This window comes from Nannobrachium achirus, assembly GCF_963921795.1.
Source record: "Nannobrachium achirus genome assembly, chromosome: 8".
Lineage (NCBI taxonomy): Eukaryota > Metazoa > Chordata > Actinopteri > Myctophiformes > Myctophidae > Nannobrachium > Nannobrachium achirus.
Window position 1 is genome coordinate 2811094 of NC_137817.1, and position 27908 is coordinate 2839001.

Here is a 27908-nt window from a genome sequence, read left to right on the forward strand (position 1 = left end):
AACTGTGTGGTAATATAAGTACTGGTTAGGGCATTAACTACCGGGTACTTGTGATTTTTACAAGTCGACTCGACTCAGTAAAAGGTTGAGTTGAAGTCGACTTTATCGCTTGGATGACAAAATGTCAGCCCTGATTTATCGTCATTCACGCAGTCAGTCTGACTGCGTAAATGACGGGAAATAAAATAAATGGCGGTAAATTAAATGTTGGATTTTTGCCTGTCATCATGTTAGATCATGTCAGTCACCCCCGGGCCTCTATAAAAGCCCTGCTTCCCCCTTCAACGCTTCAATCTCTCATCCAGACCCAGCAACCCAACACAGGTAAGACACTCCATCACTGCAGCAGCACCCATAGGACACAGTTAGCAAAACCTATATGTTTTTATGAATCCAAGTATTCGGTGGGCCTGTCTTCACAGGTTTAAACCTACCCTACCACCATGAAGTACCTGGCACTCACCCTCACCCTCCTGTTCGCCCTGGGTGAGTACCCACCCACCACCATCACCCTCATCCTCATCACCATCACCCTCACCCTCCTGTTCGCCCTGGGTGAGTACCCACCCACCAGATTAGTTTAATTACTGCCACTGTGTATGATCGTGTTAAAAGTAATCAGCAAACTTGTGGCATGGAACATGGATCTGTCCCATATTCACACCTGATTGGCTACGATTGCCTTCTAAAGTTTGTGTATGCGACGTGACGGTCACTTATTTCCCGATTAGTCTTACTGGTAGCTATAATTTACTATTATGTACCGTTGTTGCCTATTGAGCTTGGCACATTTCCTGGGGCAAGCTGCCCAGATCACTCATGTCACTCTTACTACTGTGATTTTCCACTGTCCGCTACTAAGGGGCAGTTGCAATTTGCTGCATCGTTACTGTCTTGTATTCCAAATGGTCAATAGTAAGTAGCCTACATACTTTCGGTTAATGTTTATGCTATGTGTATGCCTATATTTTCCTAAATGTGTCAAGACAGTAGACTGCATGAAGTGAGTGAGATGAAAAAAAAAAACTGGCTGCAATCTGCCGATCTCAATAGGCACCAACGGTACATGTTGACCACTAGTTGCTAACGCTCTCTCTCTCCTCCCCAGCCTGCCATGCCAGCCCCGTCCAGGCTATAGCGCCACCTCCAGGATGGAGCAGGTCGGCTCTGTGGTGCTGGAGTGCTTCCTCCGCCCGGTGGGGACCACCTCCTCCACCCTGTGGGGGACCACCTCCTCCACCTCCTCCACCAGGTGAAGGCGGCCGTGGACCACCTGGACCACACCTACAAGTAAGACCTCTGTTAATGTCTACACCAGGGGTTCCCAAACCTTTTTGTCTCAGGGCACCCCATAAATATTTCTTTTTAATCCGAGGCACCCCTACATTATTGCGACCGTCAGGTCGCACTTACTATCAAAACCTCCACCGGCTGTCTGTCTGTCTGTCTGTCTGTCCGTCCGCCACACGTCACACGTCACACTTTTGCCCTGCTCATATCTCCGCCACCGTTGCCCCGATCCATGCCAAATTTTGCACACACACTCCTTGCCTGCCAAACTACAACCTCCACCCAATTCTCACATGGCCCTCGTCTAGCGCCACCATGAGGCCAATTTTTGCAAAACACATTTTTGGACACTGCTCCTACAATTGTTGCCCTAAAATCACGCAAATCGGTACACAGTATGTCTACACTCATGTCATCAACATGGATATGTCCCATTTAGCGCCACCTTCAGGCCGATTTTTTAAAACACATTTTTGGACACTACTCCTACAGATTTGGCCCTAAAATCATGCAAATTGCTACACAGTATGTCTACACTCATGTCATCAACATGGATCTGTCCCATATAGCGCCACCATCAGGCCGATTTCTTCAAACACATTTTTGAACACTGCTCCTACAGATTTTGCCCTAAAATCACGCAAATCGGTACACAGTATGTCTACACTCATGTCATCAACATGGATATGTCCCATTTAGCGCCACATTCAGGCCGATTTTTTAAAACACATTTTTGGACACTACTCCTACAGATTTGGCCCTAAAATCATGCAAATTGCTACACAGTATGTCTACACTCATGTCATCAACATGAGTGTGTCCCATATTGCGCCACCATCAGGCCGATTTCTTCAAACACATTTTTGAACACTGCTCCTACAGATTTTGCCCTAAAATCACGCAAATCGGTACACAGTATGTCTACACTCATCTCATCAATATGGATCTGTCCCATATAGTGCCACCAACAGGCCAATTTCTTCAAACAAATTTTTGGAAATTTTTGGACACTACTCCTACACATTTTGCCCTAAAATCACGCTGCGACCTGACGGTCGCTTACAGTATCTCCCGATTAGGGAGTCTTACTGGTAATTTTCACTCCCAGCACCTTATATTTATAGCATATCGTCGTTGTCGGGTGGAAACCTTGTATGTCCAAAACCGTTCGTTATGTATTTATCATCTATAAAATGTACTAAACTAGTGAAAACAGTGTGCTTGTAGATCAGCTGTTTTCACTAGTTTTGTGCAACAGTCTTGTATGATGAAGCAGGGCTTTGCTTTACCAAAAGACGTACACATTTGAAACTTGGAGATACGAGGTTTCTGCCCGACAGTGACGATATTTTAGTGATTATATTGCGAGGAAAACGTTGAGATAATAGCCATTTTGGTTAGAACTGAAAAGTTTAAAATTATACTAAATATTTTTTCAAGTGTCCAAATAAATTCCTAATATTATCAAATTATCTCGCGGCACCCCTGGACTGCCGTCACGGCACCCCAGGGTGCCCCGTCACCCACTGTGACTCGGGTCACCCCTGAATTACACTGTTAATTGTATTTGTTTTATCTTACATCATATTACGTGACCAGTGTTGGGGAAGTTACTTTGAAAGCATAACTTACAGTTACAAGTAACTCACCATGGCAGTAACTTGATCAAGTTAAAGTTGCTACCCCTGGAGAAATGTAACTTATAAAGTTTCAAGTTACATAGAAAAAGTAACTTGAGTAACTTGAGTTACTTTTTTTCCAGCGTTAAATTGAGAATGTACATTTGGTGTACATGAAACAAAATATAATATCCTACATAAAAAGTCACATGCCAGCAGAAATATGCCTCTCAACTGAGTTTTATGTTTGATTTAAAAAAGGTTGACATCTTCTTTAGTAAACATCTGTGTTCCAAGACATTTCATCGTCAATCTTAACAAAACTTAAATGTAAAATTATAACTTTGCTTGTAACTTCTTGTAACTTGTAACTTGAGCCAAAAATGACTCGCAGGCAGGGAATATTATCAGAATAATGTTAATCTGGGAATAAATTCCTTACCCAGAAAATCTTCTCCAATGTGTTTGTAAAGGTGTCACAACAATTGACCCCTCACATGCTACTTAAAACCATCTGAAAATAGACGATCTACAAGCTCACAATGTGTCGCCATGCGACGCATTGAATTAAGGACATTTACTTATTACTAATGGAGTATTTCTTCATTGCAGTATTGATACTTTTTCTTAAAGGGGTACTGTCACCTAAAGGGGTTGAGGGGCAGATTTGTGACATGAGCTTCTGAAAACAGTCTGAAACAGTCTGAAGATCATGTCACCGTGTAATCTGCCCCTCAACCCCCAACAACAGCTGACCAGTACAGTAAGTAGTCATACAGTCAGACTATACAGACAATTAATTTGACTGGCTTATAATTGCTCATCCCAACAATGGCATCATAAAAAATATTAACTTGTTTTTTAAGATGATTCTTAAAGTGACAGTAACCCTTTAGGTGACAGGCCCCCTTTAAAGGACAACTTTGTTTTTTTTTTACAACAAGGGTTCATATTTTAGATTGTAATTAGAGAAAAGAAAAAGTGAGTGTTAAAATGTTTTCATGGGGGCGTACAAGTGGCTAAATATGTCTTTTTAGACACAATAAGCCAGCAGTTTCTTTATTGCTATTTACAGTAACACTTCTAGCCCCCATAAGTTACATCCAACCATGAAAGGTTGCGTTGTATCTTGGGAATGGGCTTATTCTGTGTAAAATGACATATAGCCACTTGTACGCATGCCCACAACCACTGAAATAAGAATCTCTAAAACAATAGAAAGAAGTAAATTAAATAATTTTAACTCTCATCTTTTATATTCTTTAATTACAATCTAAAATATGAACCCTTGTTTTACAAAACTAAAGTTGTCCTTTAAGTAAAACATTTGAGTACTTTTTTCCACCACTGTCAGTGACCAGCAACACTCTGGCTCCAGCTTCAAACTGAAGGTGGAAGGTCAAGCAGGAATAAGGCTGTTATTAATCCAATCCATTATGTGTATGGACATAATGTGTGTTCCATGCTGCTTGGAGCAGTGATTAATGAGAGCATCGGAGGCTGGAGGCGTTTTATTGACCGGATGGATGCATGAGGTCCCTCACTGTGGTGGCAGAGGGCCTCTGGCTGGAGCCCTCAACACATACACATCATACTCACGCGCACACACACACACACACACACACACACACACACACACACACACACACACACACACACACACACACACACACACACACACACACACACACGCACACCATACTGCGGTACCAGAGGGCCTCTGGCTGGAGCCCTCAACACGTACACATCATAACACACACACACACACACACACACACACACACACACACACACACACACACACACACACACACCATACTGCGGTACCAGAGGGCCTCTGGCTGGAGCCCTCAACACATACACATCATAAACACGCACACACACAACGCAGGCGCGAGCGCACGCACACCTCATACTGCAGGACCAGAGGGCAGAGGCCCCCAGGCTGGGAGCTCTCAACACACACACATCATAGAGAGACACAGGGGATGTTTTTGTATTTGTCGCAAAATTTGATTGCAGTAAATTTACCCCCCTGATTCCCCTTACCCAATGCATTTGGGTCCCCATCCGGAGTATAATATATTGTAATCAAATTATTGTCTTAGGAATGCGATAAAAAACTAGAAACATTATTGAACTCAAGTCTCCATGGCGTGAGTAATCAATAGAAAAACAAAAATCATTTTGGGGGTGAACTACTCCTTTAAACAGTTTATCTGATATTGTTAGTGATGGAGTGTGGACAACAGGGACATGCTGGGCCCCTGATTCAGCCCGGGAAAAAGAGGTGGAGAGGCCCTCATTGCGTGCTAAAGAGAGAGATCTCTCTCTATAGCGCTGCTGCTACTCAAAGATTTGCCATTTTCAGATCATGACAAGTGACAAGGCAAGTGACAAGTGACAAGGCAAGTGACAACGCCTCGCGGTGCGAGGCGTTGTGTGCTTGTAGATCGGCTGTTTTCACTACTTTTTTGCAAACAGTTTAATTTTTACTTTTGTGCATACAGTTGAATTTTTTCCTAATGGCTGGTCTGGACCGTCCGGGAATAAACCCGGCCGTTCGGGAGTTGTCCCGCTTTTCCCAATGGCCAGCACGTCCCTGGTGGACAAAGTCAGTCATTGTCCGCAATTGGTTTGCTATTTTCAGCATAGTCACTCACTTCCTATAGTACTGTATGTATTGTTTGTTTGTTTTATTACATTTTCATTAAGCATCCGGCAAAGCTTGGCCAATGGAACCTTGCAGGCGCACAAGAAACTTTGAGCGATTTGTGCCAAGATGTAGGCCAGATGTAGGCCAGATGTAGGCCAGATGTAGGTGTTTCAGAGCCCGGACAAAGTCAGATGTTGGAGCTTAGCTCCTTCCAGGAGCACCACTCAAAAGCACATTTGTTATTTGTCAGTGGGTAAGGGGTGGAGGGATGGAATAGGAAATGGGAGAATTATGTGTACTCCTGGAATTTCATCATTTTAGGGGCAAGGCCACTTGGTCTTTGGTGTTGTCCATTTTTTGAGGGCACAAAGGCCAGATGCCAGGGCAGGAAGGCCATCAAATAAAACTAAAAGATTTTAGTCCATTGAAATAATTTGTTGAATTTAAGGGTTAGGGATGATAACCTAATCTGCAGTGAAATAGATGAATGATGGTATTATTTACAATCTGATCCATGCTCAGCCCTGCACCAATCAAAGTCACTGGATTGGTTTAAAGATGGGGACTCGGGGGAGTTAAGATTTAAGAATCTCAACAAAAGACACTGGTGTCTACATGACAAGAAAGAGACAGCAGTGTCTACTGTTAGTGTCTACATATTGACAAGAAAGAGACACTGGTGTCTACATGACAAGAAAGAGACAAAGTAGAAAGTGGTACAATCAGCTGGGGCATTAAGGCCACTGTGGTCCATTGGTTTGAGGGGCATTAAGGCCACTGTGGTCCATTGGTTTGAGGGGCATTAAGGCCACTGTGGTCCATTGGTTTGAGGGGCACAAGGCCAAACTGAGGGGCAACGACGGCCATGGCCTTCATGATATTCCTGTCCTGCTGTGGGGAATGTATCTGCTGTATCCTATATCTGTTTAGATAGATACGTAGATACCTTTATTATCCTATATCTGTTTAGATAGATACGTAGATACCTTTATTATCCTATATCTGTTTAGATAGATACGTAGATACCTTTATTATCCTATGTCTGTTTAGATAGATACGTAGATACCTTTATTATCCTATATCTGTTTAGATAGATACGTAGATACCTTTATTATCCTATATCTGTTTAGATAGATACGTAGATACCTTTATTATCCTATATCTGTTTAGATAGATACGTAGATACCTTTATTATCCTATATCTGTTTAGATAGATACGTAGATACCTTTATTATCCTATATCTGTTTAGATAGATACGTAGATACCTTTATTATCCTATATCTGTTTAGATAGATACGTAGATACCTTTATTATCCTATATCTGTTTAGATAGATACGTAGATACCTTTATTATCCTATATCTGTTTAGATAGATACGTAGATACCTTTATTATCCTATATCTGTTTAGATAGATACGTAGATACCTTTATTATCCTATGTCTGTTTAGATAGATACGTAGATACCTTTATTATCCTATATCTGTTTAGATAGATACGTAGATACCTTTATTATCCTATATCTGTTTAGATAGATACGTAGATACCTTTATTATCCTATATCTGTTTAGATAGATACGTAGATACCTTTATTATCCTATATCTGTTTAGATAGATACGTAGATACCTTTATTATCCTATATCTGTTTAGATAGATACGTAGATACCTTTATTATCCTATATCTGTTTAGATAGATACGTAGATACCTTTATTATCCTATATCTGTTTAGATAGATACGTAGATACCTTTATTATCCTATGTCTGTTTAGATAGATACGTAGATACCTTTATTATCCTATGTCTGTTTAGATAGATACGTAGATACCTTTATTATCCTATGTCTGTTTAGATAGATACGTAGATACCTTTATTATCCTATGTCTGTTTAGATAGATACGTAGATACCTTTATTATCCTATATCTGTTTAGATAGATACGTAGATACCTTTATTATCCTATATCTGTTTAGATAGATACGTAGATACCTTTATTATCCTATATCTGTTTAGATAGATACGTAGATACCTTTATTATCCTATATCTGTTTAGATAGATACGTAGATACCTTTATTATCCTATATCTGTTTAGATAGATACGTAGATACCTTTATTATCCTATATCTGTTTAGATAGATACGTAGATACCTTTATTATCCTATATCTGTTTAGATAGATACGTAGATACCTTTATTATCCTATATCTGTTTAGATAGATACGTAGATACCTTTATTATCCTATATCTGTTTAGATAGATACGTAGATACCTTTATTATCCTATATCTGTTTAGATAGATACGTAGATACCTTTATTATCCTATATCTGTTTAGATAGATATACGTAGATACCTTTATTATCCTATATCTGTTTAGATAGATACGTAGATACCTTTATTATCCTATATCTGTTTAGATAGATACGTAGATACCTTTATTATCCTATATCTGTTTAGATAGATACGTAGATACCTTTATTATCCTATATCTGTTTAGATAGATACGTAGATACCTTTATTATCCTATATCTGTTTAGATAGATACGTAGATACCTTTATTATCCTATATCTGTTTAGATAGATACGTAGATACCTTTATTATCCTATATCTGTTTAGATAGATACGTAGATACCTTTATTATCCTATATCTGTTTAGATAGATACGTAGATACCTTTATTATCCTATATCTGTTTAGATAGATACGTAGATACCTTTATTATCCTATATCTGTTTAGATAGATACGTAGATACCTTTATTATCCTATATCTGTTTAGATAGATATACGTAGATACCTTTATTATCCTATATCTGTTTAGATAGATACGTAGATACCTTTATTATCCTATATCTGTTTAGATAGATACGTAGATACCTTTATTATCCTATATCTGTTTAGATAGATACGTAGATACCTTTATTATCCTATATCTGTTTAGATAGATATACGTAGATACCTTTATTATCCCAAGGGGGAAAATCTGTTGCCCAGAGGCAGCACAGCAGTATGAGGTTATTTACAAAGTTACAGAAGTAAGAAAAAGATAAAAGAAAAACAAGAACAGTAAAGAGCAAGATACATCAAGAGAGGGAACAAATAATATATACATATATATACATAAAGTGTCCTTAAGCACAGCTATCAAAATAGTACAGTGTCCAAATCAAAAGTGACCATAGCAGTCAATGCTAGTTAGTGCAACAAGTATCTCACTGTCATGTCAAACACAAGCAAAAATACCATTGCCGTGTCAAAAAATAGTTTGTTTCTCAAATATACAAAGCAATCCAATACGAGAACTATAGCTTCCTCCAATCCCCAATGGCAGTTCTAGTATATGACTGACGCTCCAATTAGGATGGTGTTGAAACGGTGCAGTGGCAGACCTGGTGTGTAGAGAATTCATCTGTCCTCGCCCTGTCACACCGCTCTGATTAGCCTGGTGTTGGGGACATTGTGAGGACACCCTGTGTGACACGCTTTAGGCCAATAGTGTAGTTCCCCAATAGGCGGCCCGCGGGCCATTTGTGGCCCGGGGGGGCTACTGTCAGGCCCCCACCAACCCCAGTGATAATGGTGGTATAAGAGCAGCAACAACACTAGTATATCGTCATTGTCAGGTGGAAACCTCGTATCTCCAAATTTGTACGTTCTTTCTTTCGCAAAGTAAAGCCCTGCTTCATCATTCAAGGCCGTCTCACAAAAGTAGTGAAAACGGCAGATCTACAAGCACACAACGCCTCGCGGTGCGAGGCGTTGTGTGCTTGTAGTTCGGCTGTTTTCACTAGTTTAAATCATTTTTAAAATGATAAATGCAAAATGAACGGTTTTGGACATACAAGATTTTTACCCGACAACGACGATATCCGAACTGCCGCTGGAGTAGCGGGAACGCCGCCGTCGCCCCCTGCAATGCTGTGGCCCTCGGCTTGGCACCCTAGACATGATTCGGCCCTTGGGGAAAACTAATTGGGGAACCCTGCTTTAGGCTATACATGGGCAACTGGCTGCCCGGGGGCCACATGCGGCCCCCACCTTCTCTTAATGCGGCCCACAGGAATACTGATATATTATTGGTTTCAGCTGTTGTAATTCCAAACGTGCTAACATGACCAGCTTTAATTACTTCAGTCTGCTGTTTATTAGTAGCTTAACGATAGTAGCCTACTACCAATCTTTTTTTGTTTATGTCCAATGCATTTGTATTTAAGTTCATGAAGTTAAGAAAGAACATAAGTGCATTTGAAATTAAATAAAACAAATGATTTTCAGGATTCAAATAAAAAAATATCAGATCTACAAGCTCAAAACGCATCGCAGTAGATCTGATATCTTTGCTATTTTCGACTGTATATGCATTGAGGCCCTCTGGAGTGAGGGTGAGAATATAGTGGTCTCTCTATCATCAAAGTTGCCCATCCCTGCTTTAGGCTATACGGCACATATCACTGGAACTTTAATATGAAACTCCCCTGGAACCCTGTTTGGGATAGATTTTGCACATATTTGTGTGTGTGCATGAGCATGTGCATGTAAGGTGCATGCGTGTGTGTGCAGGGGCATCAATAGGGTATGGCAGGGGTATGCAGCTGCCATACCCTAGCTGGGTCCAGGGGGGAAAATAAAAGTTACTTTTAAATACAAATCCATGAATGTCTCTTTGTCTATCTGTTCTGGTTATTATGTTGTAAAATTACAGTAAAATAACTACAAATGCAAAAATTAACAAAATGGACACTTCAACAAGGTATTATAATTATATTCTCCACACTTGTATTCTCCCCATCTTGTCAAAATGGTAAAGGTGCAATTCATTATTGTTAATTGTGGCACGTTTACTAACATGTCAAGTTTAGCTGCACTTGAACAACCGTTCCAGGCTGCCATAGCCAGCCCAAGAAACCGTAGAAACGGGGGAAAAATGTAATGTACTTCTTAAAATAAATGTATCATGCCTGTTGCTAAGGTATGACACCATGACGTCTTGCACGCGCGCGAAGGAGCGCGTGCAAGAAACCAGTCATGTTGCCATACCTTAGCTTTTTTCTGAACTGACGCCACTGTGTGTGTGTGTGTGTGTGTGTGTGTGTGTGTGTGTGTGTGTGTGTGTGTGTGTGTGTGTGTGTGTGTGTGTGTGTGTGTGTGTGTGTGTGTGTGTGTGTGCTCTCATTTTATGCATGTTGTTTGCATGTACCTCTCTTTATGCATGTGCGTGAGTGTGATTAGTGTGTGTCAGTGGCTCTATGAGTATTGTAATGGATGAGGTCTCAGCTTGGTCCCCTGTGGGACTCCACTCTGGGTGGATGGATCGTATGAAGGACTGTCTCTCTGGCTCTCTGGTTGTGTGGAGATATAAAAGCTGTTGCTTCCACTCAGAATGGGACTCAACGCTTGAACACAGACTAAAGGTGGTTGCACACTGCACTGCGTGTTTTCGTTGCGTTTTGGAAATCCGAAAGCCGTAGGCCAGGGAGAGAGAGGAAAGAGAGAGAGAGCAAGGGACTCAGTGCGACAGCTGCGAAAATCGGAAAAAATCAACCCTGGTCCGAAAATAAATATGAAACGAGCGGCAGTGTGCAAACGTGATTGACAAAACGTGAGGTTGATTTTTTTTATTTACGCGCTCCAAAATTCACTCCGATATTCGGCCTGAAAAACGCAGTGTGCAAAGACCTTAACTCTGACATGATCTGCTGACCAAACACTCATCTACCTATAGGAGCACAGAGTGGACATGAAGGCTGCTTCATCTCTCCTCCTGACCGGTTGAACTGACCAGCCGGACGTTGTTCTGAAGGTTTGGACCCAACCGACGCTGAAAGGAAACACAAAGCTGCGACCAGAAAGACATCGTTGTTTTCATCTGCACCGAAAGGTAAGTATATCTTTTGGTGTCAGTTTTACTGTTGGTTGGTTTGTTTTTTTGTACTTTTTGTTTCAGCATTAGCAGAGAGAAATAAAGCAGTGAAGTCTGACATCATTTACCCATCCTAACTGGTTCACGTTTTTTTTCCCCACATTCTGAATTCCCATAGACTTTTTTTCATATCGCGTCATATAAGAACTGTGTTCCAAACATAAACAAATGATCTCAGCGGTTTGACTCATATGGATATGAAGAATCAACTGATGGTGAGAAAACACTAATGTTACTGTCCCCCAATTAGTTACATTTTCACCAGAAATAGACTGTATCAAATATTAGTGAATGACTATCATAAACCATACAGAGCCACCTCCCCGACAATATCGCACAAACACTTTGTTTATTTTTGGACCACAATGCTTATATGAGACGATTTTAAGATATGACCCAATGTTGTTCTCCATAGAGAATTACTTCCACGAACCGGAGGATGAGCGGAGCGAGTCACGTCATGACTTCACTGCTCTATAGCCTGAAGATTTAGTCTTAGTCATAATATTTTGAATACAATTCTGATTAGTTTTAGTCACATTTTTGTCTCCTGAAATGTTAGGCTTTTAGTGTAGTTTCAGTGGACTAAATCTACAGGTGATTTTGCCGTGATGGCATCGGAAATTATTTCACTTTCACAGCTGCATGCCGAAAATATCCGATCTACAAGCTCACAACACATGCGTGCCGAAAATAGACGATCTACAAGATCACAACGAATTGAATTGAATTTGATGACGTGTATCATTTTGTATTCTGTGTTGATGAATTGAATACGTGGAAACAAGTCCCCAGGACTGACTGTACCTTATGAGGTTTATATTCTGACTATAATAACGTTTTCAATTAATAATTTAACGTAGTATCAGGAGCAGTGTGCACTATGGCAGGGTTTCTCAAAGTGGGTGCCATGGCCAGGGACGTGCTGGCCATTGGGAAAATCGGGACAACTCCCGAACGGCCGCTTCATTCCCGGCAGGTCCAGGCCATTAGGAAAAAATTAAACTGTTTGCACAAAATTAAAAATTAAACTGTTTGCACAAAAGTAGTGAAAACAGCAGATCTACAAGCACACAACGCCTCGCGGTGCGAGGCGTTGTGTGCTTGTAGATCTGCTGTTTTCACTAGTTTAAATCATTTTTAAAATGAGAAATAAAAAACAAACGGTTTTGGACATACTAAGGTTTCCACCCGACAACAACGAAATATAACTCATGTAATTGGCCCACTGGCTTGTCACTTGTCACAAATCTTTGAGTAGCAGCAGCGCTATAGAGAGAGATCTCTCTCTATTACGCGCAATGAGGGCCTCTCCAACTCTTTTTCCCGGGCTGAATCAGGGGCCCAGCACGTCCCTGGCCATGGCACCCTAGGGTGCCGTGATGCCAGTCCAGGGGTGCCTCAGAATACTTTGATGATATTTGGAATTCATCAACATGGCTTCAGTTTAACCACTTAGACCCTCTATGCTTAGTCGTCTGAGTTGTACCGTACTTTGTGCATTCTTTTTCGATCTCAAAAACACAGCAGATCTACAAGCTCACACCACTTGCAAAGATTTACATATGACTTGAATGTAAGGTGCTATAAAATAACAATGGCCAAAGCGATCTAAGCCCTTCGTAGCTCATGCATGGTCATAGAGACAACGCTCTGAGCGTCATATTCCAGTGTTTACATGGGTTCGGGCAGAGCGACTTATTTAACCCCCTACAACTGCACCAACATTCAGATTTCACAAAGTGCTTAATAAAGTCTCACACTTGTCTAAATATGTTACGGAATTCTATAATTACCTGTATCCTCCGTTTTTCTTTAATAAGAAGCCTTTTTATCCGATCGTCCGATCGATCCATGGGGTTGGTGCGCATGGGGAACACCAGGAAATACAAGGAAACACAGAAAAGGATCGGATAAAAAGGCTTCTTATTAAAGAACACAGAGGATACGGGTAATTATAGAGTGCTGTATCTATTTAGAGTGAGACTTTATTAAGCACTTTGTTTGTGAAATCTGAATGTTGGTGTAGTTGTAGGAGGCTAAATAAGTTGCTCTGCCCGAACCCATGTAAACACGGGAACATGACGGTCAGGGCTCAGTCTCTATGACCAGATGAGCTACGAAGGGCTTGAATCGCTTTAGGAAACCCAGCCAATGTCATTCTGCTGTGGAAGAAAAGGTTCTTTTGGAGGGGTGCAGTTAGGGCTTTAGTGTCTTGCTCATGGGACAATTGGACCAGGCCCGGGGATTGGACCAGGGACCTTCTGATTCCCATGGCTATACTGCATATGTCATTCAATGTTATGAGATACCTCAATGGTTTCCTATGGAAATAAGCTTTCTAGGATTTCCTTTTAGTAGACCTTGTACCAGTGAACTGTATCGTCATGAAACTGTACCTTTTCCTATGCAAACTCGAAAAAAGAAAATGCACATTTTGCCTGTTTCCATTCAATGATAAAATGCGATTCTTGGGAGATACATTTTGTTCCTGAAATAAGCAGTGGGGATTTTTTTACAGTCAAGTGAGACACATATTGGACATGCATTTTACTTTTTATACAAAAAAAACTGTGTGTGTGTGTGTGTGTGTGTGTGTGTGTGTGTGTGTGTGTGTGTGTGTGTGTGTGTGTGTGTGTGTGTGTGTGTGTGTGTGTGTGTGTGTGTGTGTGTGTGTGACACCCTCCTCCACTAGAGTAGGCTGACCCGTTTCCATTGCACTGATGTGCATTTAGTTTTTTGGAGCTGTGTGAAGCACAGGCTCCCTATACGTGGCCGTGTGGGTCTGTCTGTGTGTCTGTCTGTCTGTCTGTCTGTATGTAGCCTGAACTTCCTAAACTTCGGCACGCCACTAGTCCCACAGTTTTGCCACCACACACTCGCGCCATATGTCAAATCGACCGGCTTACTCGGGAATCGTGGGCTATTACTTTTCTAAGAGAAAGGTTCTATAGTTTAATTGATATTAATTTATTAGTGAATTAATTTTCCCCATTGACTTATAATGGGAATCGCAAAAACTCACATTCAATTATTTGTCTCTCGCAAACCATAGGGGCTAGAGTTTCAAGACTTGGAGAGGAGGTTCATAATGATTTCAAGGATTAAATAAAAAATAATTGTGTCATTTGGCCGCATGGTGGCGCCATAACACCCCACTTTACGTTTTGGCCTGTAACTCTTGAACCGTAGGTCGGAAAATTAAAAATATTTTTTCCCTGGATTCCTTGGGTCATGACGCATCTCCCCATATAGGCCACGCCCATTTGCGCCATGATAGATTTTCCGCCATCTTGAATTTTCTGCCTGGCTGGGAACTACTTTCTTGTAGCTGGGGACTACTTTCTTGTAGAGCAGACCTTATAGTGTATTATTAGTGAAATAGAACAGTTTTAATTGGTATATGTCTAGATTTTTTATGTTGCCATATTGTTGCCACGCGAGACTTGTGGTTACCTGTATTTTACACCGGCTGAGAGGGTTGGAGACGGTTGGAGACACTCGGCTGCACCTTGTGTCTCCCTACGCCTCTCAGCCGGTGTAAAATACCAGGTAACCACTTGCCTCTTGTGGCTTATTGCTTTAGTAACTCCTCTCCTCTCCTCTCCTCTCCTCTCCTCTCCTCTCCTCAGATGTCCCATAGCTGCTGTGTGTCAGAGGTCATGGTGGTGACCTCGGCGTGCTCCAAGGCCCCCCAGGTCAGCAGGGTCAGAGTTCAACTGGAGATGGGTTCCCTGTGGCAGCAGTTTGACCAGCTGGGCACCGAGATGATCGTCACCAAGGCTGGCAGGTTAGAGGCACCAAAGATACTCTATAGATGATCGTCACCAAGGCTGGCAGGTTAGAGGCACCAAAGATAGTCTCGCGTAGCCAGACAACTATTCCACAATCTCTGAATACTATAGAGTCTGTAGCTACAGCTCCCGAATGACGAGTATCGGAAGTAGTCGCTGCTGCACTGAACTGTAGTCCCATTGGAAACATAACAGAAACACACTAGCACAGACAGAGTCATTATAATGAACTGTAGTCCCATAGGAAACATAACAGAAACACACTAGCACAGACTGAGTCATTATAATGAACTGTAGTCCCATAGGAAACATAACAGAAACACACTAGCACAGACTGAGTCATTATAATGAACTGTAGTCCCATAGGAAACATAACAGAAACACGCTAGCACAGACTGAGTCATTATAATGAACTGTAGTCCCATTGGAAACATAACAGAAACACACTAATAATAATATTTACCTACTCCTCCCGCAAGGGAAATTCAGTATTTGCAGCCCAACCCTGCTGCTTCGCAGCCCACAAGGAGCGCGTGAGCAATTAGGGGTTAAGAGTCTTGCTCAGGGACACACATCGACATTGCTATCCTGGCCAGGAATCGAACCAGGGACAACCAGGGGAACTGGCTCCCCAGGCAGGCTCCCTAACCATTCAGCTATGGCCGCCCCATTAAACTAGCACAGACAGTCATTATAATGAACTGTAGTCCCATTGGAAACATAACAGAAGCACACTAGCACAGAAAGAGTCATTATAATGAACATCTTGTTTAAGACAACATTAGAAAACCGCTTGGTAGAAAACATCATGGAAGTAACACCAACAACACCAGAGAAAGACGAAATAACGCTGCAAATATTGAAAGAAGACTTGTTATACCACTACTGCACCAAGGGAGTGTCGTAGCCTATATGAAACCATAACCAGGTATTAAATATATTCAGGTACCGTAAGTCACATGACGCAGCCTGAAGGCGGCTGAAATAGACACATGGGAAGCATCGGCACCTAAGCATCTCAGACCAAGTTCCCCCCTGACCCCTGGTGAGCAGGATAAAAAGGTCTCATTGTTGGGGCAACACTTCTTTTGTTTTAACAGAAGCTACGGGCACTCACTACTCAAGATAAGAATCTAAACCCCCACCCCACCTGGTGATAACAGCTTTTGGGTGTGGGGCCTTGGTGTCTGCTACAGAGAGACAGTGAGACACAATTAGTTATTACTACAAAACCAATCATTCACAGGGGAATTATTATTGGGACTGTATGTTTTGGTGGTATCAGCATCATTCACTAAACAAGGCCTGTTAGTGAATGATGTGATCACGGAAAGAATACAGTTCCAAGAAGGAGTTAAACAGTGGAACGGGGTTAAGGGATGTGATCCTATATGGTAACACAGTGACACGGTCAGTTGGGTTTACACTGGAAGAGTAGGTGCCTAAAATGGAAGAATCACTTCTGCTTATCCGTTTTATTTGAATGTTGTTTTAAAATGCATTACTGTTTGGAAAATAAACGAAAATAATAATGTTTTAAGAATATGGTGAATAAAATATAGACTTACAGGAAACAAGGTTCAAGATAGCTTGGAACACACTAAGTGACACAAATGGTGTCACCAGAACGGCCCCGCCTCCCTTACAAGCGGACAGTACGGCGATTGGTCAAGGACGAGGGACATTAAAGTCCGCCTCCAGCGCGGGGCTTGTGAAATGTGTGTATTTAAAGGGATGCATGACTGAAGGAAGGGGTTGCTACGTCTTACCAATGTAGCCTCCACGCTGCTGATCCTACCGTATGCATGTTGGAACTTATTCGACTATACTGAATAAAAGATGCTATCTACCTCAACTCCTCGTCTGCTCAAGACCGTTTGTTTCTCCTCCTGAATGAAGATTCTCCACCACAGGAGCGCCACATCCGCTTTATCATACTGTATACTCATGATTAGAACTTCTGTCTCCCAGACTGTATGACGGGAGCATTTGCAAATTGTGTGAGTCAACGGTCTACTCTAGCCAGACTACATCAAAGGGAGTCGGGGAGATACGTAGGCGGGTTATTTCTCTAATGTTCTAATGATCGTTGTAACAATGTCCTCACAATTAAAATATAAAATATGAATTTTGATGGGGTGTCATTAAAATGTATGTTGACAATCTAGAAACTAAAAATGTGGCTCTTCATTTCAAACATGTTGCTGACCCCTGCTGTAGAGAGTTTCCCTCCTCTCTCCCCACATCCATAAACCTCCTCTTTGGTCTTCCTCTTCTGCTCTTTGCTCCATTACTGGAACAATCTCTCTAAAAGTTGTATTTGAGTCATCCCACGAAACCGGTACGATTTGAGGTCCCTCTAATCCTTTTAGCTGTATTTTATCTATTTGGTCACCAAAATTGATTTTTAAAAGCTTTTATCATTAATTGAAATGTTCCCTTTAATATTGTGTAAAACTTACATACATTTTATCTTAATTCCAGAAATTATCTTCCCTTTTTTTTGTAGACACCACCTATTTTGTCCATTTTCTCATGTCCCGGATGGCTGCTGAGGAAAGTGGACTTGAGATATAACTACTAAAAATGTAAAATAATCCATCCAGCTATTCACATAAAACCAGCAATGTACTCTATTGCTGGTCATGTTTAGTATTTTAATAGATAGATGATTTATCATTAAAATCACATAATATAGCTCCATCCCCCAATCGCACTCAACCCCGTTACAAAGACAAAGACATTTCCTCTCTGTAAAAAGTATGAACTGCTCCTTTAGTGACATCAACAACATGCAATGGCATTCTACAAGTCTTCTGAGCAAGATGCTGCAGAAAGAGGACATTTCCCAACTTTTTACACCTATTTATAGTCATTTATACTTTCATAGTGTGGTCGTAAAGCTTAACAACTCAACCCGTTACATGAAATAAAGATAGAAAACAATCATTTCTGAAAACTATCTTTGTTATTTCAACAATGTATCTGATTTCCTAATGTCATGCATGCCATGTGGTCTCCTCTTAATCACCACAGGTAGAGTAATTGCCATCTTGAGTAAAAAATCTCAACCCCGTTCCACTCAACCCCGTTATCAATGTTTGGATTATTCCATATAAAAATATTAATTTAATGCCTGAGATGGGAAAATATGTTTTTCTGCATGTTAAATATGTCCTTATAGTAGAGGAAAAAATAGGCCAGAAGTTGACCATACCCCTACCCGGGGTAGAACAAAACGTGACATAGTTTTTTCATATCTTTAGGATGTCCCTTTCATGAAATGGATTGTCCCGAGTTTTGCTTTTACTGCAAAAGTCATGAAATTGATCCATGAAGGGACTCACCACATAAGCAAAAAAACGCCTATCCTGAAAGATGGAGTTCCAAGTCAAACCTTTGTCATTTTCTACCTGCAGGTTGTTTTCACCTCATACTTGCACAGAAGGTCTACAGGTAGTGTCCTTACACCCCAGAACAATCAGAATGCAAAAATATGGTTCTGTTTTGAATCTGCTGCCTTTTATATAAGGACCTTCTATAGGCGGAAATGACATTCCTAAGGAAAATTCCCCTGTAATCCTTCTATAAGGGGTAGTACAAACTATGACAAAGTTTTTTCATAACTTTTACTTGTCCTCTTCATGAAATGGATGGTCAGTAGTTTTGCTTTTACTGCAAAAGTCATGAAATTGATCCATGAAGGGACTCACCACATAGGCAAAAAAATACGCCTACCCTGAAAGATGGAGTTCCAAGTCAATCCTTTGTAATTTTCTATTGCTGGTTGTTTTTACCTCATTCTTGCACAGATGGTCTACAGGTAGCGTCCTTAAATCCCAAAATAATCAGAATGCAAAAAAGTGATTTACCAAGAAAGGGCAGAAATATCCCCACAAGTTAATCATACACCATTTCCACTTACTGGTAGGGAAGGAGCTGGAAACAAGGGCCTACTACAAACTTGATATCCCGGTATCAATAAGCTTTGGGCTTATCAAGCTTGTTATTAAGCATAGCGGCCCATGACATCATGTTTAAATAATCAAGACAAGAGGCGATTAATACATTGTTACAGTACTATTCATAATATATAGCCATTTAACACTTACTGCACACTAATGAATGATTTTCTAAAGATATTAAATGACAATATTTTTTACTTTTGTCAATTCTCATCCTCATAGACAAACTCAGACTCACAACAACTGGCCAATGCAAAAAGATACCAGTTCTGTTCAGAATCTCACATCTCACATCTTCCCACAAAATATTATAAAGCGCTCAACAGTGGGCTCGATAAAAGCCCATGGGTCAATAAGCAGGATCGATAAGGTGCTCATTATCAATACAAATTAACAAACTCCATTCAGATTGTCAATAGGGAATACACCAACAACCAAAATAAACCAGAAGAATATGTCATAATATGCTTGTATTGTGAATCAGGAGTTTTTCTATATATGTGTGCCATTCTTACTGCATGCCAAATAATCAAACAGCAGCTTTTTCTCATTTTAATTTATTTTGTTTATTTCTTTTTCAATATTTTCACATCAACAACTAATTTGAGTGTGAGGGGGACTGACCAATTTGCAAAGCTGGTCAATGGATACAAAGCTGTGATCTCCCAAATTCAGACATAATTTTGTCAGGAGTGACGTAATCGGCTGTGTATCTATTGGTCAATGGCTGGTCAATGGATTAATTGAATTCAGTCTTACTATTTATGTTATGGTAATAAATATGGTATGATGGTATATATTATTATAATATAAACGCTAAGAAGGAATTCAGTTCCCAGTGGATTACAACCAAGGGCCACTACAATGCTCTACAGTCAAGGCTGGTCCACAAGGCACAAGCTGGTATAAAAGGATTGTGTCATTTCTTGTTTATTAAGTGTGCCTGCTATGCAATAGCAGAACACTTATTGTAATCCGCCATACTTAAGTCAGTCAGTCAGTCAGTCAGTCAGTCAGTAAGTAATGTTCTTGCAAATTTCTGCTCGTAATAACTGCCGCACAATTTACGCCACCGCCGCAATATATACATCAAAACGTGCGGCTCGGCCGGGAATGGTGTGCTATTACTTTTCTTTCCGATCCGCGTTACCATTGCGACGTAATTCGCAAAAAACGACGCCAAAAAACCCCATTGACTTAGAATGGGGGAAACTTCGGCACGTAATAACTGCCGCACAATTTACGCCACCCCCGCAATATATACATCAAAATGTGCGGCTCGGCCGGGAATGGTGTGCTATTACTTTTCTTTCCGATCCGCGATACGATTGCGATGTAATTCGCAAAAAACGACGCCCAAAAACCCCATTGACTTAGAATGGGGGACTCCGAAAAAAACCCAGAAACCTTGGCGCCACATAACTCTGCCATACTTTTGCCTAGCAACGTGATTTAAACTTTAAAATGCACACACAACTTTGGTCTTTTTCCGGCCAATAGGGATGAGCTGTAATTGATTAAGCCCCGCCCCCTCTGTAACAGGAAGTGTCCTTCGCCAAACAGGAAGTGCCTCTATAACTCATGAACCGTTTGTCGTACAGACTCGCGGCTGGTATCATAATTCTTTTTTTTTCTCAATTTTTTTTTTCTCAAATTTTTTTTCTCAAATTTTTTTTCTCAAAATTTTTTTTTCTCAAATTTTTTTTTTCTCAAAAATTTTTTTTTTCTCAATTTTTTTTTTCTCAAAAATTTTTTTTTCTCAATTTTTTTTTTCTCAATTTTTTTTTTCTTTCCGATCCGCGATACGATTGCGATGTAATTCGCAAAAAACTACGCCCAAAAACCCCATTGACTTAGAATGGGGGACTCCGAAAAAAACCCAGAAACTTTGGCGCCACATAACTCTGCCATACTTTTGCCTAGCAACGTGATTTAAACTTTAAAATGCACACACAACTTTGGTCTTTTTCCGGCCAATAGGGATGAGCTGTAATTGATTAAGCCCCGCCCCCTCTGTAACAGGAAGTGTCCTTCGCCAAACAGGAAGTGCCTCTATAACTCATGAACCGTTTGTCGTACAGACTCGCGGCTGGTATCATAATTCTTTTTTTTTCTCAATTTTTTTTTTCTCAAATTTTTTTTTTTCTCAAATTTTTTTTTTCTCAAAAATGTTTTTTTCTCAAATTTTTTTTTCTCAATTTTTTTTTCTCAAATTTTTTTTTCTCAAAATTTTTTTTTCTCAATAATTTTTTTTTCCTCAAATTTTTTTTTTCTCAAAAAACTTTTTTTTTCTCACAAAACAATTTTTTTCTCACAAAACAATTTTTTCTCAAAAAAACTGTCGTTAAAGTGCGACCCGTGATAACGGCCAAAAATGCGCCAAAACGCCACTAATTAGTCGAAATGGCTGTGGGTGGTGTCATATGAAGAACCATAATGTTAAAGCTTATGCAAAAAATGCTAATGTTAAAAAATGTAACGCTAATGCTAACACCAACCGCTACACAAGGTTGCACAGACTTAGCGAGCTGCAGGCACACTTAAAATTTCTTGGAAATTTTCTTTTCTAGTTTTAGTTTACAGGCAATGTACTGTAAATACAGGAGCAATATTATGTACAACACAATCCCACAGAGAGACATTGAGGCACGTACTACTTTGACTGCAACAATCCTTATCATAGCAGTAGAGTTGGGTGAGGTCTCTTACTGCTTGGTGCAGGCTATTTTTTGAACAGGACAGGCTTTAGTGATGTATCCTTTAGCATCCAACCCTTCCCAACTGGATTCCACAAAAGGGGTTTGGGGACATGATTGTGGCACCATATACTGTACCAGTTTGGTACATAGCCTGTTGAACATTCAAAAATATCCTCAGTGGGAGGCAGGTGTGAGACTGGCATGTCTGTCGTTGATGCAAGAATACAACGGAGCTCATCAAGACTAGAACACACCTGGCCCTTTGCCTTCTTTTTTAGGCCATAGAGAGTGAGGGCATATTGTCTTAAACATCCTGAAGCCTCTGGTAGACTATCTGTCAAGCCAAAGGTTCTCAGACCCTGACCTAATTTATATGTACAGTACTATGGATATACTTGTGTTGCTCGCCTACTATGTCAGTCAACAACTCCTTGGAATAGCTGCCATTTTCATGCATGCTGGTCATGGGATAGACAACGATACATCCCAATGTCTGATATTACAAATACATTGGAAGTGGCTTTGTGTGAGAGTCTTCTAGCATGGCACGCATTGACTGGATGCAATGCAACAAGCAGCCTGTTCAGAATAAGCAATAATACAGCTTTCAACAAGCTGGCGAAGCACATTCATGAACTTCAGGATCTGAGAATCTTTGGCTTACTGCATGCCAAATAATCAAACATTGGTCAGTCTCCCTTACACTGCTCAAAATAGTTGTTGATTGAAAAAGAAATAAATGAAAATGAGAAAAGGCTGCTGATTATTTGGCATTAAGAATGGCGCACAAAGTGTAGTGTATTCTACTGAATATAGGCTTACATATATAATGTACTGCATTTAAGTCTGAATACCATAGACTGCTTATAGAACAATATGTTTGCTGCTTTTGAGGTGAAGAGAATTAGGCCTTGGGATGGGTGCATCTCTCCACTCCGACATGTCTCCTTTCCGACATGTCTGCATTCCGACACTAACCCTATCTCTACCCCTAACCCTAAACCTTAGGCCCAAGGGAGTGTCGCCACTCCGACAATAAGAAGTCCATTTCGGAGTGGCGACATGTCGGAATGGAGAGAGCCTCCCCCTTGGGATGTAGGGACACTACCTGTAGACCATCTGTGCAATATGAGATGAAACAACCAGCAGGTAGAAAATGACAAAGGATTGACTTGGAACTCCATCTTTCAGGGTAGGCTTTTTTATGGTGGGTACCTTTATGGATCAATTTCATGACTTCTGCAGTAAAAGTAAAACTACTGACCATCCATTTCATGAAGAGGACAAGTAAAAACACTGTCAGGGTTTGTACTACCCCTTATAGAAGATTATCTCCAGGATCACAGGGGATTCTTCCTTAGAAATGTCATTTCCGCCTATAGAAAGTCCTTATATTAAAGGCTGCAGATTCAAAACAGAACCATATTTTTGCATTCTGATTGTTCTGGGATGTAAGGACACTACTTGTAGACCATCTGTGCAAGTATGAGGTAAAAGCAACCTGCAGGTAGAAAATGACAAAGGATTGAATTGGAAGCCCATCTTTCAGGGTAGGCGATTTTTGCCTACAGTATGTGGTGAGTCCCTTCATGGAACAATTTCATGACTTTGGCAGTAAAAGTAAAACTCGGGACAGTGCATTTCATGAAGGGGACATCCTAAAGATATGAAAAAACTATGTCGCGTTTTGTTCTACCCCTTATAGAAGATTATCACCAGACTTACAGGGGAACATTCCTTAGAAATGTAATTTCCGCCTATAGAAAGTCCTTATATAAAAGGCTGCAGATTCAAAACAGAACCATATTTTTGCATTCTGATTGTTCTGGGATGTAAGGACACTACCTGTGGACCATCTGTGCAAGTATGAGGTAAAAACAACCTGCAGGTAGAAAATGACAAAGGATTGACTTGGAACTCCATCTTTCAGGATAGGCGTTTTTGTGATGTGATGTGATGAGTCCCTTCATGGATCAATTTCATGACTTTTGCAGTCAAAGTAAAACTTGGGACAATCCATTTCATGAAGGGGACATCCTAAAGATATGAAAAAACTATGTCGCGTTTTGTTCTACCCCGGGTAGGGGTACCTCAAAAACTAAGGCTCTTTTTTAGGATTTTTTCCTCCTCTATTAATGGTGTGGGCTATTCAGAAAAGTAATTCATTTCGATCAAATTTTCCCGAAAAAAATCTTTCACACAGAGGACCACTTTAGAAATAGAGACACATGCAGACACGTTGAATGTCTTGTTATATGAGATGCAGTTTCTCTCTCTCTCCACCAGGAGGATGTTCCCGACCTTCCAGGTTGGTATATCAGGCATGGAGCCTCAGGCTGAGTACGTCCTGCTGATGGACTTTGTTCCCGTCGACGACAAGAGATACAGGTGATCAGGATACAGATAGATAGAGATACAGGTGATCAGGATACAGATAGATAGAGATACAGGTGATCAGGGTACAGATAGATAGAGATACAGGTGATCAGGATACAGATAGATAGAGATACAGGTGATCAGGGTACAGATAGATAGAGATACAGGTGATCAGGGTACAGATAGATAGAGATACAGGTGATCAGGATACAGATAGATAGAGATACAGGTGATCAGGATACAGATAGATAGAGATACAGGTGATCAGTATACAGATAGATAGAGATACAGGTGATCAGGATACAGATAGATAGAGATACAGGTGATCAGGATACAGATAGATAGAGATACAGGTGATCAGGATACAGATAGATAGAGATACAGGTGATCAGGATACTGATAGATAGAGATACAGGTGATCAGGATACAGATAGATAGAGATACAGGTGATCAGGATACAGATAGATAGAGATACAGGTGATCAGTATACAGATAGATAGAGATACAGGTGATCAGGATACAGATAGATAGAGATACAGGTGATCAGGATACAGATAGATAGAGATACAGGTGATCAGGATACAGATAGATAGAGATACAGGTGATCAGGATACAGATAGATAGAGATACAGGTGATCAGGATACAGATAGATAGAGATACAGGTGATCAGGATACAGATAGATAGAGATACAGGTGATCAGGATACAGATAGATAGAGATACAGGTGATCAGGATACTGATAGATAGAGATACAGGTGATCAGGATACTGATAGATAGAGATACAGGTGATCAGGATACAGATAGATAGAGATACAGGTGATCAGGATACAGATAGATAGAGATACAGGTGATCAGGATACAGATAGATAGAGATACAGGTGATCAGGATACAGATAGATAGAGATACAGGTGATCAGGATACAGATAGATAGAGATACAGGTGATCAGGATACAGATAGATAGAGATACAGGTGATCAGGATACAGATAGATAGAGATACAGGTGATCAGGATACAGATAGATAGAGATACAGGTGATCAGGATACTGATAGATAGAGATACAGGTGATCAGGATACAGATAGATAGAGATACAGGTGATCAGGGTACAGATAGATAGAGATACAGGTGATCAGGATACAGATAGATAGAGATACAGGTGATCAGGATACAGATAGATAGAGATACAGGTGATCAGGAGGAACGCTCCATCAACACTTGATGGAACCAACGTGTTGTGAGCTTGTAACAGTGAGCTTGCTACTGTGTGTGTGTGTGTGTGTGTGTGTGTGTGTGTGTGTGTGTGTGTGTGTGTGTGTGTGTGTGTGTGTGTGTGTGTGTGTGTGTGTGTGTGTGTGTGTGTGTGTGTGTGTGTGTGCGCGTGCGTGTGTGTGAGAAGATGTCATAAAAAAAAACTGTTAATAAAACACAATGCTAAATAAATCTATTTTAAATAAATAGAAAATAAAAAGTAAATAAAGTACAAAATACATATGCAGGGGTCTTCAACAGGGGGTCCGGGACCCCCAGGCTTAGGGGGTCCTCAGAGTTACTACAGGGGGTCCTCCAAATCTTATCTCTTTTTTCCCCCTTTTTTTATATTGACCACTTGAAAACTAGCATCCCTATTCTGAGAACTAGCAGATCTACAAGCAAAGAGCTTTGGAGGGGAAAAATAGCAGACTAAGTACAGTGAAAGGCCAAGTTTAAGTAACAATGAAACTATATGGAATCTATGAACAGGTTGTGGGGGTCCCTGCTTCATCTCTCTCTCAACTAAGGGGTCCTTGGCCTGGAAAGGTTGAAGACCCCTGTAATAATGTGTGTGCGTGCGTGCGTTCCAGGTATGCGTTCCACAGCTCCTCCTGGTTGGTAGCGGGTCGCGGTGACGTGGCGGCCCCAGGCAGGATGCACTTCCACCCAGACTCCCCCGCCAGAGGCTCCCAGTGGATGAAGCAGACCGTCTCCTTTGATGCCCTCAAACTGACCAACAACCTGCTGGACGACAACGGACACGTCAGTCTGTCTGTCTGTCTGTCTGTCTGTTCGTGTGGCTGTCCATCCATTTTCACAACTTTTCAAAAATAGCAGATCTTATAAGCTTGTGTGTCTGCTATTTTTCAATAAAGTATACAATAATTAAGGCCGCCAAGGAGTCATTTTAACTGAAAACTAATGGTTGGAATGGATTCAGCAGCCCCAAAAATACCCTAATTACACACCTCATGTTCATATTGGCCATTTATTTTTATTTTTCCCCCTTTAATCCCAGGCCCTGGGTATCCCGATACCCCCAACTTTGATTGGCTCCCACAAAGTATGTCAAGGGAGTTGGGTTTGACAAAGTTCAGAGGTGATAGTAGACACCTTTATGAACACATTTGTGAAGAAAGCTATTGATTTAGATTTAGTTCCCAGATTGATGTAGCAATCGGCTAACTTTCCCTCACTAATGCAGATGATCCTGAACTCTATGCATCGCTACCAGTGTTATGTTTCTCTCTATGCAGATGATCCTCAACTCTATGCATCGCTACCAGTGTTGTTATCTTTCTCTCTATGCAGATGATCCTGAACTCTATGCATCGCTACCAGTGTTGTTATGTTTCTCTCTATGCAGATGATCCTGAACTCTATGCATCGCTACCAGTGTTGTTATGTTTCTCTCTATGCAGATGATCCTGAACTCTATGCATCGCTACCAGCCCAGGTTCCATGTGGTGTTCGTGGACCCGGCTCCTGACAGCCACCTGCACGCCCACCGGAACTTCACATCCTTCTTCTTCCCCGAGACACGCTTCATAGCGGTTACCGCCTACCAGAACCACCGGGTAGGGACCTAATCTGTACCCTGTTCATTCTCCTACCAGAACGTCGGGGATGATAGTGCAGATCTGTAGTAACACTGTGATCAACTAGGGCGTTCATTTAAGAAGAAAAAAGAAATCACACAAAGTTAAAATATGGAGATGAGCAGTTCCTGCCCGACAACAATGATGTGTTTACTCATTCTTTGTTATTCCCAAGGCAATCTTTAAATCATTCTCTGTATAATGAATATAGTAACATATTATGTCACTTTATTCCAAACATTAAGTGCCTATCCCGGGTATACTCGGGCAAAATAAAAGACTACGGTATGCCCGGGATATATACTGTAAATACAGTTAAGTTGTTTTGCCTTAGGCCTACCTTAAGGTCTGGGCTGTCGATTGAGCATCGGTAATGTCCGCGGTTTGTTTACAACGCACGTTGACGTGCACGCGAAGTGAAAATCCTCCATAGAAGCACATTGATCTTGCAACAAAGAAGCCTTATTATCTCGAAAAAATACATTTTGATCCCAAGGCTGGCATTTTTCATGGCAAAATAGAACTCCAATGATGGCGTTCTGCTAACAGCCGCCATTACGCCCAGTTTATAAACTACATCTGCATGGGGTTCTCTCTCTCTCTCTCTCTCTCTCTCTCTCTCTCTCTCTCTCTCTCTCTCTCTCTCTCTTTCTCTCTCTCTCTCTCTCTCAGATCACCCAGTTGAAGATAGCCAGCAATCCATTTGCTAAGGGCTTCAGGACCACAGACCCAGAGGACTGGTGA

General features: G+C 40.9%; 1 protein-coding gene across 1 annotated transcript; it reads left to right on the plus strand.

The window, feature by feature from the left end:
- Positions 1 to 443: 443 nt before the first annotated feature.
- Positions 444 to 27908, plus strand: LOC308289441 (T-box transcription factor TBX1-like; the record flags this gene model as incomplete). Its single annotated transcript, XM_080731130.1, has 7 exons — positions 444 to 555; positions 1109 to 1290; positions 15111 to 15268; positions 24223 to 24324; positions 26157 to 26328; positions 26988 to 27143; positions 27837 to 27908. The coding sequence occupies 7 exons, from the start codon at positions 444 to 446 to the stop codon at positions 27906 to 27908; spliced, it is 954 nt and encodes a 317-aa protein (XP_080587256.1).